This window comes from Bos grunniens, chromosome 19 (genome assembly GCF_055505025.1).
Source record: "Bos grunniens cultivar Pamir isolate PY7600 chromosome 19, Bosgru_T2T1.0, whole genome shotgun sequence".
In the NCBI taxonomy this organism is placed as follows: Eukaryota; Metazoa; Chordata; class Mammalia; order Artiodactyla; family Bovidae; genus Bos; species Bos grunniens.
The window spans coordinates 41727778-41748184 of NC_141183.1; the positions used below are offsets into that span (position 1 = coordinate 41727778).

The 20407-nt window shown below is 51.8% G+C and overlaps 1 protein-coding gene across 13 annotated transcripts in view; it reads right to left on the reverse strand.

Annotated features, from left to right (window-relative positions):
- The window catches only part of ABR (ABR activator of RhoGEF and GTPase), a 185938-nt gene that overhangs the window by 96067 nt on the left and 69464 nt on the right, over positions 1–20407 (reverse strand). For 11 of the 13 annotated variants that reach the window (XM_086359864.1, XM_086359865.1, XM_086359863.1 and 8 more), the window contains exon 2: positions 2013–2197. In XM_086359864.1, coding sequence (XP_086215990.1) covers positions 2013–2197 — 185 coding nt within the window. Of the gene's footprint in view, positions 1–2012; positions 2198–16521; positions 16810–20407 lie in introns of those variants that run through there. The other 2 variants (XM_086359884.1, XM_086359879.1) reach the window with 1 other exon arrangement.

Genomic DNA, 20407 nt, shown 5'->3' on the forward strand with positions numbered 1-20407 from the left:
TAGCCAATGGCGCAGAAGTTAATCCTGGGGTTTCCAAGCCCTTTGGTCAGTTTTCACTGTAGCATTTCTTGGATTTTAGTCCTCAAACCTAGTTCTTCTCTTGTGAGTCACCAAGCAAAATGGGCAGTATTGTAGTAAAGGAAGTCCTTGCCCCAAAGCCCCAGGGCTCCAGGCGGGGGCATCTTCCTGTTATGCCTGGGATCTGTTTCACTAGAGAAAGCACCTGAGTACCTTTCACCAGGGCATCTAAAAGTTGATGGACAAGCATTCCTGCAAGGTAGTCATGTGACAAGGGAAGGAGACAAGACAGGAAGTAAGGAGGAAGGCAAAGAGGGGAAAGCAAACGGCTTTTCTCTCCAGCAAGCAGCTCTAATCTGGCCACACGTTCTCAGCTCTCAGCCAGCATTCCTGGTGCTGGGTTGAGTCCTGCAGTGAGTCTTTCTGTGTCTGCTCACAGGGGCAATGACGGACACTCCCCAGGATGTCTCTAAGCCCTGATGTGGTCAGAGACCTAAAGGCAGTGTCGGAAAGCAGTTTTCACCTTGCCTCCCCTGCTTGGAGTCAGTTCAGGTCCCAGAGCACCCTCTCCTCCATTAGTAGCAAATCCTGCCCTGCAGGTCCACAATGGCTGTCTCTCACCTGCCACCCTTCCCTAGGACCACAGGACAGCACCCCAGAATGCTGGTTGTGGGGGGCCTGAGCCTGACCAATACCCTTGCCCATCATCTCCTCCCACCTGCCCCCCCATCCCTTTCCAAACTTGTACTGCCTGGCAGCTGATAAGCTCTGCCTAGGCCTCTGTTGCCATGGCAACAATGTGGCTTCCCCCAAGTGGGAAGCTGGTTGCCAAGGCCCTTGTTGCCAAAGGCTATAACAGCCACCCTGGTGTGCGAAGAGGGGGTGAGAGCTCTCCGCAGGGGTGGAGGGTGGCCGAGGAGGTTGGGAGGAAGGGAAGCAGGGGTTTCTCAAGAAATGGTAGAGTCCAGGCAGCCTTCCGGCTGGGGCGAGCAGCACTGGGCCCTGAAGGAGAGAAACAAGTATCTCCCAGCATCTCATCAACTGCTCCTCAAGGGTATTAGAGGGAAGAAAGGGGACTCCCTACAAAACACAGCCAGACAGGGCCCTTACCAAGTAGGACCGAGCAATCCAAGCCCCTCCTCCACCGGGTAGAAGAAGAAATGGTTTTGATTCTTCCCAATTTCAGAAGAACAGCCCCCAGTAACCCCTCTGTCTCACTCCTCTTGTGTATCAGACACGTGGCACAAGCTGGGTCCAGACAAAGCCGGTCCCTGTGGCCAGGAACAGCATTAACTACCAGGATTGCAAACCTCCACACATCTTATCCCCGGGCCTGTCTCAGAGCCCATCCTCAGTACTGCTCCTGAAACGCTTCTCTTTGGAGCAGAGCTCTCACCAGTGGACAAGAGGAGAGGAGGACACCATGAGGGCTCATTTCCTTCCAGAGTCAGCAGAGGAGGGCTGGACGGGGCCGGGGTCCTCAGGGAATGCTACAGAGGCTGCTCACCGCCCCCCACCCATGGCCGGCACCCAGGCCAGCCTTGGTTTGCTGAGCCAGCATCTGTGCCCTTTACAGCCTTTAGGTCACATATGGAGCCAGTGCCCGGCCCGGGGCCCAGAGAGGAGAGCCTGTTCCCTCCACGAGGCCCCATCCTGCTAGAGAGGAGCTGAGAGAGAAGGCTGAAAGAGGTGAGGGGCCCAGGAGGCAGGGGGAAGCAGATGGCTGGTAGAGAGGCAGGGACAGGTACCGGGTGGCACAGAGAGCAGCAGGTGGTGGCTGGAGGCGAGGGCTGATCGGGGAGGGCTAGTCTGAGAGTCCAGGACCAGAATGAGACCCAAGGGCACCAAGAATGGCCAGGCCCCAGTTTCCCAAGTCCAGCACCCCAGGAGCACCCCAAGCAGAGCCTGGCCCATGGCACCATGCCTGCCTACCCCTCCTCCTCCCCACAAAACACCCTCTTCCCCAACCTGGAAGGAAAAGCAGGGATACCTACCCCAGGTGCCAGCCCCTCGGGTGGGGTGGGGGAGATGCTGTCCCCGCCGCCCTGGCTCCGGGCGCTGAGCTGCGGCGACATTGTGGGCGACTCGTCGATGTACGGCATGGTCTCCGAGCCCTCCGGGGGCCCCTTCTGCTCCTCATTCCCCTCTGCGTCGTAGTCGTCCGCCCCGTAGCTGAAGTCTGAGACAAGGAACAAGAAAGGCCACTGAGAGTCCTCCACCAGGGCTGCCAGGGACTGGTAGCGCAGTGGGCGGCGGCGGCGGCCCCCGGCTGCCATGGCCCTAGCCCCACCATCCACGCCCGGCCCGGGCAGGGCTGCGCGGCCCGGGGCGCCAGCAGGCACCCGGCGCTGCGGTTCAGGGGCCGCGGGGAGTCCAGGGGGGGCGGCTCCGCGGTTGCCACCCGCTTAATAACATGTCAGTCGCGTACTTCGAGCTGCTGTTTCCTTTGCCTCCTGCCTAATTCCAAGTCTAAAAATTAGCAGTGGGAGCAGGAGGCAGGACGCTTCCAACTCTCCTCTCTGAGTCACCATTTTGCTTTTTATAGGGAGCAGGGAGGTGGGGGCGGGCCGAGCGATGTCACTTCCTGCGCCCCTCCTCCTTGGGTACCATTTGTACACGGAGCCCCATCCCTGGCTGGTGGGGAGCAGGGCTGGGTTCGGGGGGTGGGGGCTGAGGAAGGGCCCCCGAGGGAGCCCTGGCCCCTCTGAACAAGGCTCCGCGCAGGTCGGAGCCCAAGGCTGGCAGAACGTGGGCGAGAAGGCGGCCCGGGCCTGGCAGGGACCTGGTGGAACAGCAGAGTCCTCAAAAGCCGGCACTTATTTCTGTAATTTCCACGGAGGCTTCCTTCGGAGAAGGAGGGCAAAGAAGGCCCTAGGGAAGTCAAGCTGCCGTTAACCCTGCTGGAGCTGCCAGCACCACTTGGAGGCCAGGGCCCCCGCACAGACACCCCCTCCCTGGACAGCAGGCCGGGTCCGTGGGGCAGCCGAGACAGGACAGCACCTGAGAAAGGCCTCCATCTGACTCCATCGGTGGCGAGGTCTCTCCTGCAGCGGCCTGAGGGACCCTCCTCCACCCCCACCCCTCGTGGGGTCTGTCCCATCACCCGCTCGGACATCACTTCCTCCAGGGTGCCCTCCCTGGTGTCCCAGCTCAGAACTCCTACAGCGTGTGGCCTTCTAGCGCCCCTGGTGATCCTGCCCATTTGTCCCTGAACCCCTGGGGTGGGGACTGGGTATCAGCCCTCGCTGAGGGCCCAGCACCCACGGCCGACGCGAGGCAGGGCCTTGGAAACGTGCAGAGAGTGAATGGGCAGAGGAATGCACTGTGCCGCTCGGGTCCAAGGCTGGAGCCAAGTTCTCAGTGGGGGCCCTGGCTCCTCCGCTGTCACAACACGCCGGCCCCCGGGGCAGCCGGCAGCCTGAGAATGGTGTCAACGGGTCACCAGGGCACCCGCCACGGCCACACTCAATCCAATCTGGCCCTTTGGCAGCTGAGGCCGCCCCCCCGCCCCCCACGGCCTCACTGCACCTGTTCCTGCTGACTTCCTCTCCTGTGCCGACGGCCCACTAAGCTGTCAGGGCCGTGAGCTACTATTTTTTTTCCCAGGACAGGCATGCACATGAAGAACCACAGGACCTAGCGACCCAGCCGCTGGGATATGTGTGCCCTGCACTCGGGAAATGGGACCCACTGATGGGGGCACACAGGAATTCTCCTGTTTCCAGGGGCCGAGAGGGAGGAAGAAAAGCCACAGTATTCAGCCTGCCCGAGTCTGGCACTGTGAAGGGGCCTGGCTGTTTGGTGAGATGCACTCACTCTGGAGAAGCACAAGGGAATGAAACGCCACATTAACCCTCCATCTGTCCTCCAGGAGGCTCCAGGCTGCCCTATTAGTGCCTGGAGTCAAGGTCAGGGGTGTGAGCCATGGTGAACCCTGCTCTGGCCAACAGTTCAGACTCCAGCAGGCTGCACTGATTCTCCTCTACACTGACCAATTCCCAGGGGTCACAGGACCAGCGCCTTCACTCTCAGGACATTTCCCCAGGGCAAGGGCAGAGGGGCCACAGGGAGGGTGGTGAGGCTGGACTCTACTGCACAGTCTGGAACTGCCTGGGTCATAACAGGGTGGGAAGTTTGCTGCCAGCTTCCCCGATGTGTGCCCAATTCATCCTTATCAGAGTGGGGGCCATGGACCACAGCTCAGCCCAGACACGTCGGTGAAGCTGCTCTCACTACCACCAGTTCACAGACGGAGTCTCTGAGTCTCAGAGAGCTTTGCACAGAAAGGATCTCAACCCAAGTCTGTCTGTCTCCAAATGCCATCTTTCCCCTTCTGAATCTCATTACTTTCTAGAGGAATCTCTTTCCATCAGTACAAGGATTGGAGAAGAAGCCCTGCTTGTCAGGGGAGGCTGACCAAATAGGCGAGGGAAGAGTGCCAGCCACAGCAGCGGGGATACCCAGGGGTGGAAGAGAATGCCCATAGAGCTCTCTGCAAATTCCCCTGGATACTGCCTCTTTCATTTCACACTCCAGGAGACCCCAATAGCCCAAGAAGCCAGCCAGAGACCCTGGAAACTCCTACCAGAAAAGACGGACCTACAGAAAAGATAGAGACACCACCCCTTCAAGAAGGAAGGAGCCCTAGGAACTTGGAGGATGTAAATCTGCCAAGCACAGCCTTCAATCTGCGTAGGTCCCCAGACAGGAAGGCTGAGTGGACATGGCTAGGCCACCAGGTGTCAAAAGAAGGAGAAGGGGATTTCCCTAATGGTCCAGTGGCTAAGACTCTGCACTCCCAATGCAGGGGGCCCAAGTTCCATCCCTGGTCAGGGAACTAGATCCCACATGCTACAACTAAGAGCTCTCACGCCACAACTAAAGATCCTGCAAGCTGCAATGAAAATCAAAGATCCCGCGTGCCGCCACTAAGATCCAGTGCAAAATAAATAAATACTATAAAAAAGAGAGAGAAGGTAGAAGAGGCTGCTGACAGCCAATATCCATTTCCCCTCCTAGTGTCAGAAATCTCATTATCTTGGAGTGGCAGTGTGCTCAGTGGCTGCTCTTCCTAGCGGTACAGAGTATGTGATGAAGTTCTGGCCAATGAGTGTTAAGTGGATATGTGTAGAACTTCGAGGAAAGTTTCTGAGATTGCTTCACCTAGAATGTATGTTTCCCCCGTCCCCATGCTTCCTCCTTCTGTTACCAGTTTGGAAAGCAGATAGGACGGCTGGAGCTCCAGCAGCCATACTGAACCATGAGGTGACCCTCAGGATAGAAGCCAGTGCTGAATACAGCTGAGCACAAAGCTAGGAGCCTGGGCCAGTGATGGCACAGTGAGCCAACATACCACCCCAGGGCTGTCTATCTCTGGACTTCTTCTAATGAGAGAAGAAAAATGCCTGTTATTTAAGTCACTGTTATTTAGTTTTTATGTTATATGTAGTCAAACCTAATTATAACTGATCCAGATGGTTTTCCTTGACATTCTATCTGGGTGCTTTTCCTACTGCCTTCACTGTTCCTTCTAGTATCCTTGGTAGAATCCTATCTCTCTGTCCATCCCTTAAAAAAATTCTTTTTTTTTTTTTTTTGGCCACACCTTTGGCTTGTGGGATCTCTGTTCCCCAACCAAAGATTGAATCCATGCCCCCTGCAGTGGAAGTGCTGAATCTTAAACACTGGACCACCAGGGAATTCCCCCAAACTGTTATTCCTACACATCTTTACAGGCTTCCCTGATGGCTCAGTAGTAAAGAATCTGCCTGCCAATGCAGGAGATGTGGGTTTGATCCCTGGGTTGGGAAGATCCTCTGGAGAAGGAGGTGGCAACCCACTTCAGCATTTTTGACTGGGAAATCCCATGGACAGAGGAGCCTGGCAGGCAACAGTCCATGGGGTCCCAAAGAGTCAGACACGACTTAGTGACTAAACTACACATCTTTATAATAGAATACTGCTCAGCAATAAAAGGGACAAGCTACTGAGACACAAAGAAATGACTCTTCACAGGCATTATGCTAAGTGAAAGAAGCCAGATACAAAGGAACACATCTTGTATGGCTCCACTTACATGAAGTTCTAGAACAGACAAAACTAATTTATGCTTGAAAAAAAAGAAAAAAGAGAAAATAGCAGTTGCTTGTAGGGGTCAGGTGGGGACAGGATTTGGCTGGAAGGAGCACAGGGAATTTTCTAAGGAGATGGAAATGTATCTTGACAGGGATATGCGGGTACACAGTGATGCATTCATCGACTTCATCAAATAGTACACTTAAGATTTGTGCATTTCACTAAATGTTGAACTCTAGTGATTGATTTGCATGTTAATGTGTCGAAGTGAAACGTAGCTAATGTTTGCAACTTACCCTGAAATACATAGAAAACAAGATGCATTGATGATGTTCAAGAGGGAATGGATAGATGTGTGATAAAGCAAGTGGAGAAAAATGATAATTATCGACTCCAGATGGTGGGTCCATGGGTGTTCACTATAAGATACTTTAAACTTTTATGTAGGCTTGAAATTTTTCACAAGAAAATGAGGGGGAGAAATTGGTGTTCTCCAGGCTTCTGTTACTTCTTTTACTCCCCTCTCCCAAATTTTATTTATATTCCAGGGAGAGGTCTGGGCTACAGACCCATCTCTTTGATCGTTTCCTGCACATCTCCACCCCCAGGAAATTCAAACCCAACCTTTCCCTGAAGTTAATGTGCTAGATTACTCAAGTTGGAAACCAAGGAGTCATTCCAGATTCCTCCCTCTTCCTGTTCATATCCTACACCCTGAGATATCCCCACTCCCCATCCTTTTTCCCATCCCCATCAACTCCTACAAGGACAATACCAACACTCTTTCCCCGTGAGTGCCAGACTACAGATCTGATGATTCAAAATTCAACATTTCCCCATTCACTTCAAGGGCCAAGCCAAACTCCTCTGCAAAAAGCCTTTCATGGTCATCATCTGCCTCTTCCTTTACAGAGTCATATTCTGCTGTTCTGTAATATCAGACATTTTCTAGGTATGTCCCTGCAAGCCCCTAGAGATATATATATATATCCAAATCCTAACCTTGGCACTCATAAATGTGACCTTATTTAGGAAAAAGTTCTTTGTAGATGTAATTAAGTTAAGGATCTCTAGAAGAGATGATCTTAGACTAACTGCGTGCACGTGTGGTAAGTTGCTTCAGTCTTGTCTGACTCTTTGCGACCCTATGGAATGTAGCCCACCAGGCTCCTCTGTCCATGGGATTCTCCAGGCAAGAACACTGGAGTGGGTGGCCATGCTGTCCTCCGGGGGACCTTCCCGACCCAGGGATCGAACCCGTGTCTCCTGCATTGCAGGTGGATTCTTCACCGCTGAGCCACCGGGGAAGCCCTCTGGACTAAGATGGACCTGAATCAGATGACGTGTCCTTGTAGGTAAAGCAGGGAGAAGACACAGACACACAGAAGAAGGCCATGTGCAAATGGAAGCAGAGATTGGAGTTATGCAGCCAGAAGTCAGGGGACGCCTGGAGCCACCAGTTGGAAGAGGCAAGCAAGGATTCTCCCCAGCTTAGTGCCTTGGCAGGGAGCGTGGCCCAGCCAACACCTTGATTTTGGACTCTGGCCTCCAGGCTCTGAGCAATTAAATTTCTGTTGTTTTTAAGTCACCAAGTTTATGCTAATTTTTTCTACTGGCAGCCCTATGTCATTAACACAGGGACCTAACGTGCTCATTGTTTCCTACCTCTGAACCTTGCCCGTGCTGCTCCTACACCTAGAACCCCCTCTTCACCCCTTGTCCGCCTGGCAAAGTCCTATTTAGCCTTCAAACACAGCTCAGTAGGAACCCTTCTCCTATGAAACTCCTTGTCTCCTTCATATAGGAAGTGCTTTTGCAATCCAATGAGAAAAACTCAACTTGCTAAATGAGTTAGAGAAATGAACAGAAAATTAAAAGAACTGTAAGTGCCCAGTGTGTAATATGTGTGTGTATATATATAAAAAATGTTAAATGTAACCTCAATTGTAACCAAAGAAAATGCAAACTTCTATACTTTGCAATTTTCCTATCAAATCAGCAAGGAAAATACCCAAACTTGTACGGAAACAGGCATTCGTAGAATTTCTTGGAGGATATGTACAACTGGCACAACTTTTCAGGAGCCAGTTTGGTATCAAAAGCTTTAATAGTTGGTATAGTTTTTGTTTATTTTTTTCTGCACTGGATCTTCGTTGCAGTGCATGAGATTCTCCAGTTGTACAGGATGGGCTTACTTGAGGTGTGTAAGTAAGGGCTCACTTGAGGCGAGGGGCTTAGTTGCCCCACGGCATGTGGGATCTTAGTTCTCCAACCAGGAACTGAACCCAAGTCAGTCCTGCACTGGAAGATGGATTCCTAACCACTGGACCGCCCCGGAAAGTCCTGGTACAGATTTTAACCCAGCATAATCTAAGACTGTGTACTAAGAAATTAGTTGTAAATGTGCATAAAATAGAGTTATAAGATTATTAATCACAGGGCTGTTTATGATTGTGACATTAAAAACAAGCTGAATAATTATAGGGAATTATTGAGTAAATTATGGTATTTCATCAAGATGAACTACTACGTAGTCATTAAAAATTATATGGATGATTTACATCAGCTTATTAAGTAAAAAAAGAAATTAACAATAGTATGTACAGAATGTTGTTGTTCAGTCACTCAGTCGTGTCTGACTCTTTGCGACCCCATGGACTGCAGCACACCAGGCTTCCCTGTCCTTCACCATCTCCCGGAGTTTGCTCAAACTCATGTCCTTTGAGTCGATGATGTCACCCAGCCATCTCATCCTCTGTGGCCCGCTTCTCCTCCTGCCCTCTATCTTTCCCAGCATCGGGGTCTCTTCCAATGAGTTGGCTCTTCACATCAGATGGCCAAAGTATTTGGAAAAAAAAAAAGTTTATATGCTTATATCTGTATGTTGCCTAAAAGGCAACAACACAAAACAATTATAAAGCATTCAGATTCTGAGGATTGGGGAGAAATCATTAATAATTCATAGTCTCTGTTCTCTAGGCTACTAGCAGACACTGCTTGTCTTCTACTCGGTATCTAGCTTCTCTTCTTCCCTCATGCTGGTTTTCTATGAAGTGACAATGAACCCAGTCCCAGGCGAAATATCCACTTTCTCTGCCTCTCTTACAACCAGGAATGGCCACTTGACATAGTTCTGGTCAATGAGATGCTAGTGAAGGCCTCTGGCAAAGCATTTGCTTTAACAATTAAAAAGGGACTTTTCACCTTCAACTCAGATGTGATGAGTTCCAGTGGCCATACTGCTGCTATGAGGAAATAATCAAGAAAGAACACAGACATTTCCCTGATGCTACTGAGCCACTTTCACTTTCACTGAGCTAGGAGCCACACTAGAAACAGCCTACCTCATTTCTTGCTAAACAGGAACTATAAGCCCCTATATATTGGATTTCCTGCCAATTAAAACGAACACAGTCTTAAGTGAAATCCTTACAGCCCAGTAGAGGAAGACAGTCCAGTAAGCACAGAAACCTCCTAGATGCTATGACAGAAGCACCTCACAGGCAAGGCAGAGAGGTGGGAGGAAGAAACAGGATGGATGAGGGAGTGGCTGGATGGGCTTGGGTGATACTCCAAGGAAGGTAGTTTATCACTGTGGCGAAGAACAAGAACCCTGGGTTCACACAGGTGCGGCTCCAATCCGGGCTCCATCACTTCCTAACTGCTCTGTGCTCAGAGGCAGCCACTTACAAATGGAAATTGGTTGCTGTGAAAGAGGATGACGTAGAGATGGAGCGCACAGGGCTACTTTGAGGATTAAGCTGGATAACGCAGGCAAAGCACTTAGCACATAGTAAGCACCCAATAAAGCTTAGCTGCTATTATTAATATAATTAATTGAATAAAGATGTGTGGGTGCTTGCCAGGCAGATGGGGGACAGGAGCAGAGTTCTAGGCAACGAGAAGAGGCTTGGCAAAGGCACAAAGTGTGAAACAGCAGGGCCCCTTAGGGGGACTATAAATAGCCTGGCCTGGCTGGAAAACTGAGTGAGCAGAGGGAGTGAGGGGCAGATAGCGCTGGAGAAGTAAGCACAGACCAGCACACCGAGGGCCTTGTGAGCTAAGCGTCAGGCAGGACCACTGGGGAGAGTTGATTTGAACCATTATCCACAGTGGGGTCTCACCAGCCACATTGTTGCCGAGCATCACTAACTTTAGATAATGCTTCCTGGTGCGTATGTTCCTGTCGAGTTACAATGCAGGCAGCATCCTGTGACCTCCAGATTGCCTAAGAATCACCCAGATTGGGACCACATGTGATCACAGAGTTACCTATTTCAGGCCTGTGATGGAGCCTCTGCCAGATGCCAGGATATGAACCAACCAGTGTCAGACCATCTCAGACACGCTCCTTTTGGGTAATGTGAAGAGGTGGCCAGAGGCAGTAGGTTCAAACCCAAATGACCAGCCCTCACTTCTACCACCTCCAGCTCTAGTGGGCACAAGGGGGAGGAAGGGGCACCCAGATGGCTGGAGGCACACAGGTGTCAAGCTATTTACAACCTTTTCCTGAGAACGTCCAGTGACCGATGGACATCGCCAAGAATCTATCCTGGTATCCCGACCCCCATAAGAGATGCTGAGGACAGCTTGAGGGATCTTTCCCATCTCCTCTTGGACACTCTAAGAATCTGTGGGTACAGGATAAAGATGAGTTCCAGGTGTGGAATGGTCCTTCCCTACCAGCAGGGGAGGGACAAAGGCTGATAAACTCATTTTCTGCCTTAGAACTGACAATGGGAGTGGGGGTGGGGAAACCTTTGGAGACAGCAGAGGGAGGCTCAGGCCTGACCATGCTTCCCACTAACACAGCATCAAACATCTTCAGAGAGCATCAAAAGTCTCTGTATGTAGAGACTTTCCTGGTGGGCCAGTGGCTAAGACTCTGTGCTCCCAAAGCAGGGGGCCCAGGTTCAATCCCTGGTCAGGGAACTAGATCCCATATGCTGCAATTAAGAGTTTGAATGCTGCAACTAAAGATCTCGAGTGCTGCAGCAACAAAGATCGAAGATCCCATGTGCCAGACTCATACCTGGTGCAGCCAAAAATAAGTCTCCATATGCCACTCCCTGTGTCAGGTGGTAACAGAGCCAGGGGCACAGACCATCCCCGCTTCCCGACCTCGCAGGGTGGTTCTAGCATCACTGCCATCCGTGCCTTGTCAAGCCCTGGGCTGTGCACGCACCTCTTTTCACCTTCAGAGCAACTCTGTGATAGACGAATCTTACAAACAATATGCTGAGCAAAAGAATCCAGACACAAAGGAACACACACCGCATGATTCTATTCCTATGAAGTTCAGCAGCAGGAAAACAAACCGACGGTGATGAAAGTTCACAGGAGAGGCTACCTGTGGGCGGGCCGAGGAAGGCAGTGGGTATTGACTGGGAAGGGGCATGAGGGAACATTCCAGGTTACTGGAAACATTCTACAACTTGATTTGGGTGGGTTCATGAGTAGAGGTATGTAACAGTTCATATTAAACTGTATGCTTAACATTGGGCTTCCCTCGTGGCTCAGCAGTAAAGAATCCACCTTCAATGCAGGAGACGCAGGTTCTATCCCTGGGTTGGGAAGATCCCCTGGAGTAGGGCATGCAACCCACTCCATTATTCTTGCCAGGATAATCCCATGGACAGAGGAGTCTGGCAGGCTACAGTCTATGGGGTCACAAGAGTCAGACACGACCTAGCAACTAAACCACCACCACATACTTAACATTGGTGCACTTTAAAAAGATTTTTAAGGGACTTCCCTGGTGGTCCAGTGGTTAAGATGCTGAGCTCCCGATGGAGGGGGCCCAGGTTCCCCGCATGCCACAACAAAGAGTCTGCATGCTGCAATTAAGACCTGGCATAACTGAATAAATTAAAAAAAATTTTTTTTAATTAAAAAAAAACAAATTAAGCAGTACCATTATGATCCTCATTTATAATCAAGGAAGTGAAAGCATAGGGGGCTAATTCGGTTGCCCATAGTTTAAAAGGCTGTTAAATGGAGAACCAGTCTAAATACTAGTGGTGTGACTCTAGGACCTGTGCTTCAACCATTATAATAGGTACGATCTGTACAAATAGGAAGGGGAAAAAAAACCCCACCACCTGGGCAGGTTGCTCTCAGGGCCCTTGAGGGGAAGAGGCAACCTGTGGCAAAGCCTGAGGGAGAGGGCCAGTTGGCGAAGGGTCTGGGGGCGCCTTGAAGAACTGAGAGAAGAGGGGAAGGAAGAGGCCGTTCCCTGAGGGGACAGAGCTTCAAAGACGGGGCAGGACCACGCCCTTCTGCTCGGGGAACTGATGAACAGGCTGGTGAAGCTGAAGCCGAGGTCCTGGAATCCCTCCTCCTGCACCACTAGAGTCCTTCCAATTTGCCATTCCTGTCACTGTTGTTAAGTTGCTAAGTCGTGTCCGACTCCCAAAGACTGTAGCCCGTCAGGCTCCTCTGTCCATGGGATTCTCCAGGCAAGAATACTGGAGTGGCTTGTCATTTCCTCCTCCAGGGGTTCTTCTCGACCCAGGGATCAAGCCCACATCTCCCGCATTGCAGGCAGATTCTTTGCCGCTGAGCCACCAGGGAAGCCCATTCCTGTCACTAGCTCCCAGCAAATGGTTCTGCCCCCTTCTCAGACCTCCCCTGGATGCCGGGCAGTGGATTCAGGCCGGTGTTGATTCAGGCCGGTGCTGACGCTTCTGTGAAACCATGCGCAGGTGGTTTCCCGATGTTAACCCCTCCCCCAGGAGGTACGCAGAGCTGCCGCGCGTGCGCACTCAGTCACTTTGGTCATGGCCAATCTTGTGACACTATGGACTAGAGCCTGCCAGGCTCCTCTGTCCATGGGGCTTTCCTGGACAGAGGAGTGGGTTGCCATGCCCCCCTTCCAAGGGGTCATTTCCCCCCAAATCCTTAAACTCCCCCACCTTCCCAGCAAACCAGGACACCCCCGACAAGTGGGGTCGGTTCTGAGGCTGACGACCCTCATGGTGGCCCTCATCTCCTTCACACAGCTGAGAGGTACACAGGGCTATGAACCTTGCCCTCCCCTCCCCCCACAATCTGGTGGAAACCAAGACAGTCAAGGCAGACTCGGAGTCTGGAGCTGAGCAGCCATAGAACCCGGAAAACTGCTCTGCGGATCATCAGCTAGTCGGCTCTGGCCTCCCTCTGAGCTTCTTTGAAACAAGAATAAGTGTCATGTCTCAGGCTGGTTGTGGGACATTAAACGTCATGGGGGTGAAAGAACTTGGACAGCATCTGGGCAGAGCAATCCTCAGTAGAGGTCAGCTGAAGGCACCGGAGAGCGGGCTGGACACCTTCAGGGCCCTGTGACCCCAGATATCCCATTGGGAGTCCCCTCAGAGGTGGCATGGCACCAAGTTGAGGCCTTTTGAGACCAGCATCTTTCCCACAGGTCAAGTTGCCTCATTCTCAGCACCTCCTGCTCCACAATTGATGGAAGAGGGAGCTGGGAGCCAAGACAGGACAGTGGTCAAGGGCCTGGGCTTTGAGTCAGACTCAGGTTCCAATCCCAGTATTGTCACTTAAAAGCCATGTGACCTTGGGCAAGCTACTTGACTTTCCAGAGCCTCAGTTTCTTCATCTGTGAAATAGGGATAACAGACAATGCCTATACCTCATGAGGTTTTTGCGGGGTCCCCATGAAAAAGTAGGGCTTCCCAGGTGGCACTAGTGGTAAAGAACCTGCCTGCCAATGCAGGAGAAACAAGAGACACTGGTTCTATCCCTGGTTCAGGAAGATCCCCTGGAGGAGGGCATGGCGACCCACTCCAGTATTCTTGCCTGGAGAATCCCATGGAGCTAGGAGCCTGGTGGGCTACAGTCCATAGCGGTGCAAAGAGCTGGACACAACTAAAGCAACCCAGCATGTAGCATGAAAAAATAAGGGGCTTCCCTGGTGGCTCAGTGGTAAAGGATCTGCATGCAATGCAGGAGACGTGGGTTTGATCCCTGGGTCAGGAAGATCCCCTGGAGAAGGAAAGGGTAACCCACTCCAGTATTCTTGCCTGGGAAATCCCATGGACACAGGAGTCTGGTGGCCCATGGGGGTGAAAAAGAGTCAGACACCACTTAGCAACTAAACAACAACATGAAAAAATAAATGCAAAGCAAGGTACCTGGTTCACGACAGGTGCTAAATTAAAAAGTAACTATTATCCTCACTACCCCAGTCTTCTTGCTGAGCAATAAGGGCCCTTCGGGATCTCCTAGTCCTTGAAAAATAAACAAACAAACAAAAAGCAAATCGGAGCATTGAAAACATACAAATGGGCTAGGCTCCAGCAGGCTTTGCTTCATCAGTAGACCCAACTGTTCATTGGTCAGCCTGCACTCAGTAGGCTTAGCATCAAGCAAGGCGTCACAGGCCACGGGAGTATTTAAAATTTGAACTTGGGAATTTCCTGGTGGTCCAGTGGTTAGGACTCGGCGCTTTCACTACCGTGGTGCAGGTTCGATCTGTGCTCAGGAAATTAAGATTCTGCAAGCTGCCCAGTGCAGCCAAAATTAAAAATATATATATAAAATAAATAAAATAAAATTTGAACTTCAAGACACCAGCTCCAACCTTTTCTACACATTGGAATTCCCTGGGAAGTCTGGTGTCTGGCTCCCAAGCCAGAGATCCATATTAAATTGGTGAGGGGTGGCCAGGGCAGCAGGGCTGTTAAAAGCTCCCCGGGTGATTCTAATGTATTATAAGGTTGAGAATCACCAGTTTCAGACGAGGACCCCGAGGTCACAGCCCCTAAAGTCAAATGAAACTCGATGCCAAAACAGCCCCAGGAAGCCATCAGCCAGGCTGTCTGACAAGCACAGGAGAGGTGACTTGTAAGAGGCACGGTTTGACTTAAGCCCTGAAGGACTGGAAGGATTGCTGGTGAAGAGGCGAAGGAGGTGCACAGACAGGGCTTTACTCTGGGCGAGCACAGGGGGCAGCCCCTGACACATTCACACGGCGGGGTTGGGGGGCTCAGCCTCGGCCTGCAGCAGCTGCCTGGACCGCAGGATGGTCTCCTCCTCACCCACAGGCCTCCAGGCAGGCCTGGTGCAGGGGTACTAGCCACGCGAAGGAGCAACAGGAAGACAGAGCAGAGGCGCCCCGACAGCTGGTTCCCGGAGGTGCGGGCCGCTCAGCCCGAGCGCTCGGTTCTGGCTCCGCCCCCGCTGCTGAGAACAGGCTCAGACCCCCCGCGGGGGTGCGGCTCGGCCTCTCTGGTTGCCATGGTGACGCGATCCTCTCCTCCACCCCCGGCTCCCCCGGGGAAGGAGGCAGAGACCGTGGCCGCCTGGAGAAGCCAGGACTCCAAGGCCTGAAACAAAGGAGTCCTAGGTTTGGGGGCAACCGTAGCAAGGGCCGAAAAGGCAGGCGAGGGATAGGGAACCCGCCAAAGCCGGCCCTGGGCAGAAAAAGGAGAGCGGCTTCACAGTGTCCAGGCTCAGAGAGACAAATGAGAAATGCTATTATCTGCACCATGTTTAACAGTACATATCAAGCCCACAGCCAGGATCTCATTTCATTCTCAAAACCCAGGGATGTTGTCAGAGTAGATATTACTCGCCCATTTTACACAGGGGAAGACTGAGGCTCAAAGAGGTTCTGGGTCTCATCCACAGACACCTGGCTAAGAAACAACTGAACCACACCATCAAGCCTGCTCTTTGGACCAAGTCTATTGCTTTTTGTACTTGACCTAATTCCCCACTCAGGTAGAGGGGCCTAAAATTCCTAATTATTCTGTAGGAAATGCAGTTATATGTCCACCAAAACATAGGAATAACGGTGCAGAACGACTAGATGACCTCACCACAGTGGAGAAAAACCTACTTCATGTATAAATGGGCAGCAGTCGTTCAACAAACAGCTCCTAAATTATGTACCAGACACAGTGACAGGAACAGACCCCAAGCAGGACTCAGTATCCCCAGCTGTGCTACCATCAGCCAGTCAATGGGATATAATGAGTGGACACTGGGGCCAGAAGTCAGATCTGGGTTCTGGTCCCAGCCCCATACAGCCCCTCCTTCCTCACTGAAAATGGGGATGACACGGCTGCCCTGCCCAATCCACAGGGCTGCCCTGAAGATCAGGGAGGGATAGCAAACAAGGAGAGTATTCACAAACAGTACATTAGCCAATCAGACCCAAAAAAGAAGAAAAAAAATTCTTCTACGAAGAAAGTCAAGTTCATATTCATTTGGTCTTTGGTATATACTCCTCCTGAGATGGTAAAAGAATCTGCCTACAATGGGGGAAACCAAGGTTCAATCCCTAGGTGGGGAAGATCCCCTAGAGGAGGGCATGGCAACCCACTCCAGTATTATTCGGAGAATCCCGTGGCGGGCTACAGTCCCTGGGGTCGCAGAGTCGGACACAACTGAGAGACAAAGCACAGCACAGCACATACTCCGGCTTACCCACTAGATGGCAGAAGTCTGGAAGACAAGGATGGCCGTCTTCTATTCACTTCATTTTATTCATGGCACTCAGGACAGCATTCACACACAGTGGATCCTGGATAACTGTCATCCGGCTGATACACTCCCTTAAAAATCCTCTAATCTCATCCCATAATAGCCAATTCAATTACTTAGGGTCTGAGGCCAGGAGGTCACTGATAAATCCTATAGGAATTCTAACCTTTGATAGAGTTAACAGCTTTCCCTTGCCTCCTGCTTCCCCTCTGAACTGTCATGAATTGATAACAAGTAATGATCCTGGACTGATTTGATTTATTAAGGCTCTGCTCCTCCTCCTCCTCTCTCCCGGCTTGCTGGTAGGAAATGCGACTGGGCCCCCCAGGGGGAAAAGAAGCAGCCAGGAGGCGACGCAGGAGGAAGAATCAAAGGACCATTATGACAATGACCTTCGGATCCAAGTCCACTTATCACCAGCCTGGGCTGGCCTCCTCAGGGCCCCTCTCCCATATATGGTTTCATGAGTCCTTGGGGGTATTTATGAAAAATTAAATGACTCTCAATCTAATGCTGAGAAGAAGGCAGGGCCAGTTCAGAGGACAAATATCTAATACAAGGTCCAGAGAGGTTGGTAAGACGTTTAAAGAGGCCTTCACACATTGGTGGCAGCCAGGATCAGAATCTCTGCCCCTACCTTTGACATCATCCCTTCAATCCCAGAGCCTGGCAACTCCAGGCTCCCGCCTCTCTCTGCAGAATCAGCCAAGACATTCCCAACCTGCACACACCTGTACACCCTCACCCGGAGATCCTCAGACACCCTGTACCTCTGTGCATCGCTGCCCGGCTCGCTGGCATTCAGTCCAGTGTGCTGGTGCTCCACACAGAGTCTCCCTAGACCCTAAAAAAAATCTCTATGATTGTCCAGGGTCATAAGAAGGTACCTCAAAACTCACTTCCTTCTCTCTTCCCTTCAGAGGACCAGGGGTTTCGCCTGCTCCTGCTCCCTTTTGTCACCCACCGAGGGGAGATGAGGGGAACTCCCCAAATCAATGGCTGCTTCCTGAAACACCAAAGTCATCTTTCCTCTGGGTGGTGCAAAGCCAGGTGAGGGCTAAGCTGGGGAAGGGCAATGGGGTTCCCCCAGCCAGCTCGTTTCTGCTCTTTGCCCACATGCATACACACACACACACATACACAGACACGCCCACCTCCTTCAGGCCCTGACACCTCTGCCTCCCCCTGCTCTGATGAGCCCCTGTACGCAATTCTCCTTCTCCTTCTTCCCCTGCGGCGGTGACCTTGGAGGCCGAGGGTTCCAGATGCTATAGCCTCCATCAGGCTGGGTCCCTGAGTAACCCTGTGGAGCAGACCCTGCCGTCCTTGCCGTGGACCAGCGTGAGCAAGCAGCAGACCTTGCCTGTGCTCAGTCACGGGGATTTCAGAACCACGCTGGTTCCCTGGTATCACCAGCCTGCCCTCCAGCTCCTTCATGGGAGGTCAGTCAGCCACCCCAGTCTCAGAAAGGTTCCATGTCCCCTACCCAGCGCCTGACACTCCCTTCCTCCCAGGACCACCCATGCCAGGCTCACGGTGCGCCCCTGCTGCTCTTCTCCTGTTCCGAGAGAGAACCAGGGACACAGCACCCTCTTCCAAAGGCAAAGGGGAAGGAAATCCGGAATGTCCTCAAGCAGCAGGCTGAGGCCAGGAGTGCTGACGTCTTAGTTTTGGTAGAAATAGACACCAGGGCGCCAAGCTTGGTGAACCACCCACTTTCCCGGGGCAGAGTCCGAGGGCCCATCCCTGGCCAAACCCCAAGGATGGCCTATTGCTGATGTCTGAAGCAAGCCCCACGTAGACAGGGAACACCCATGTTCACTGCAGCACTATGCACAACCATCAAAAGGTGGAAGCAACTCAAGCATCCACTGATGGATGAATGGATAAACCAATTGTGGCATATATACACTGTGGAATATTACTCAGCCTTGAAAACGAAGGAAATTCCAGCATGTGCTACAATGTGGATGAAACTCGAGGACATCACGCTAAGTGAAATAAGCAGTCACAAGAAGACGGTAGGATTCCACTTATAATGATGTTCTCAGTCAAATTCAAAGACAGGAAGCAGAATGATGGTTGCCAGGGGCTACGGGAGGGGGAAGAAGGGGCAGTTAGTGTTCAATGGGTGCAGCCTTTCAGTTCTGCAAGATGAAAAGAGTTCTGGTCATGGATGGTGGTGATGGTTGTGCAACCATGTCCTTAATGCCACTGAACTGCATACCTGAAAATGATTATGATGGTAAATTTGATATGTGTTTTACTGCAACTTTAAAACTAGAATAAAACATAACTTAAAAAAAAAAAAAAGCACATAGCCAGACTTCCCTGGTGGACCAGTGGCTAAAATTCTGTACTCCCAATGCAGGGGGCACAGGTTTGATCTCTAGTCAGGGAAATAGATCCCATATGCCACAGCTAAGACTCAGAGCAGTCAAATAAATAAACATTGTTTTAAAAAAAAGAAAGAAAAAAAAAGAGCACAGAGGGAAGAAGCAACAGCAGAGAAACTCTTTCATGGGAATTAGCAGAGGGCTTCCCTGGTAGCTCAGCTGGTAAAGAATCCACCTACAATGCTGGAGACCCCAGTTTGATTCCTGGGTTGGGAAGGTCCCATGGCGAAAGGATAGGCTACCCACTCCAGTATTCTTGGGCTTCCCTGGTAGATCAGACAGTAAAGAATCTGCCTGCAATGGAGGAGACCTGGGTTCGATCCCTGGGATGGGAAGATGCCCTGGAGGAGGGCATGGCTACCCACTCCAGTGTTCTTGCCTGGAGAATCCCATGGGCAGAGGAACCTGGTGGGCTGCAGCCCATGGGGTCGCAAGGAGTCGGACATGACTGAGCGACTAAGCAGAGCACAGCACAAGGGGACTAAACTAGACCCGGAGCCCATCAGCTTCCAAAGAGGGCTTTTGAGCCACCTTCTGAGTTACAAAGCCACATTCCATCTTCATAGCTTGTTTCAACTATGCTGCCAACTTCCTGGCACAAGACAAGCCTGGCTCTGCTCTAGGCAGGGGCTGCCAGGCATTTGTCAGCTCCAATTTCAATACTCCTTCCCCCACCAGGTGGCACCCAGGCGCCCACTACAGGTTCCACCTGCCAATGCCAGTGGCAATGTCCCAGGGAGCATGCAGAACCCCAGGGGTCACAGCCAGATATGATACTTGCCCCAGGTCACCCCTGGCTCTACCCCTACTCCTCTGCCACCCCCAAGTCCTCCACTCACATCCACACAGCTCCTTCCTCCCACCTGGAAGCAAGAGATGCCTGACCTCACACAGGAAGGCAGCCTCCTCTGAGATTCGAGCTCAGGACCAGACATGGCCCAGAGGCTGGCCAGGGACAGAGATTAGGAGGGGCAAGTGGTGGCAAGGAAAAAGACATGTTTCATCTTGGCCCTCATAACAAGGGTGGCTGTAGACCACAGGTCAGACAAGATAGGAGAGAGAAAAGCAGCGAGCCTCCAGGGCTGGTGGGACCCACCCTACCCCTGGAGCTACCTGTGTGCAGGCAGATGTTGGGTGAGGCCAGAGCAGCAGGGGCTGTTAATTACCTCAGCTCCCTGGAGAGTTCCCTACCGTGCCTGAGCATCTGAGCAAGGGGGAGGGCGGGGCAGGGGGCACAGCTCCCACAAAAACTGGCTGATGTCAGAGGCCACATTTCACCCACAGGACCTGTGGTCAGGCAATGTGCACAGCCCAGTCTCTCGGGACAATAAAAACAAGATTCTGAGTTGGAGGCAGAAAAGGGTTACAAGATCCGGAGGCTTGCCTTGGGAGCCATGAAACGGCACAGCTGTGTCCTGTGCTTTCCTAGCACT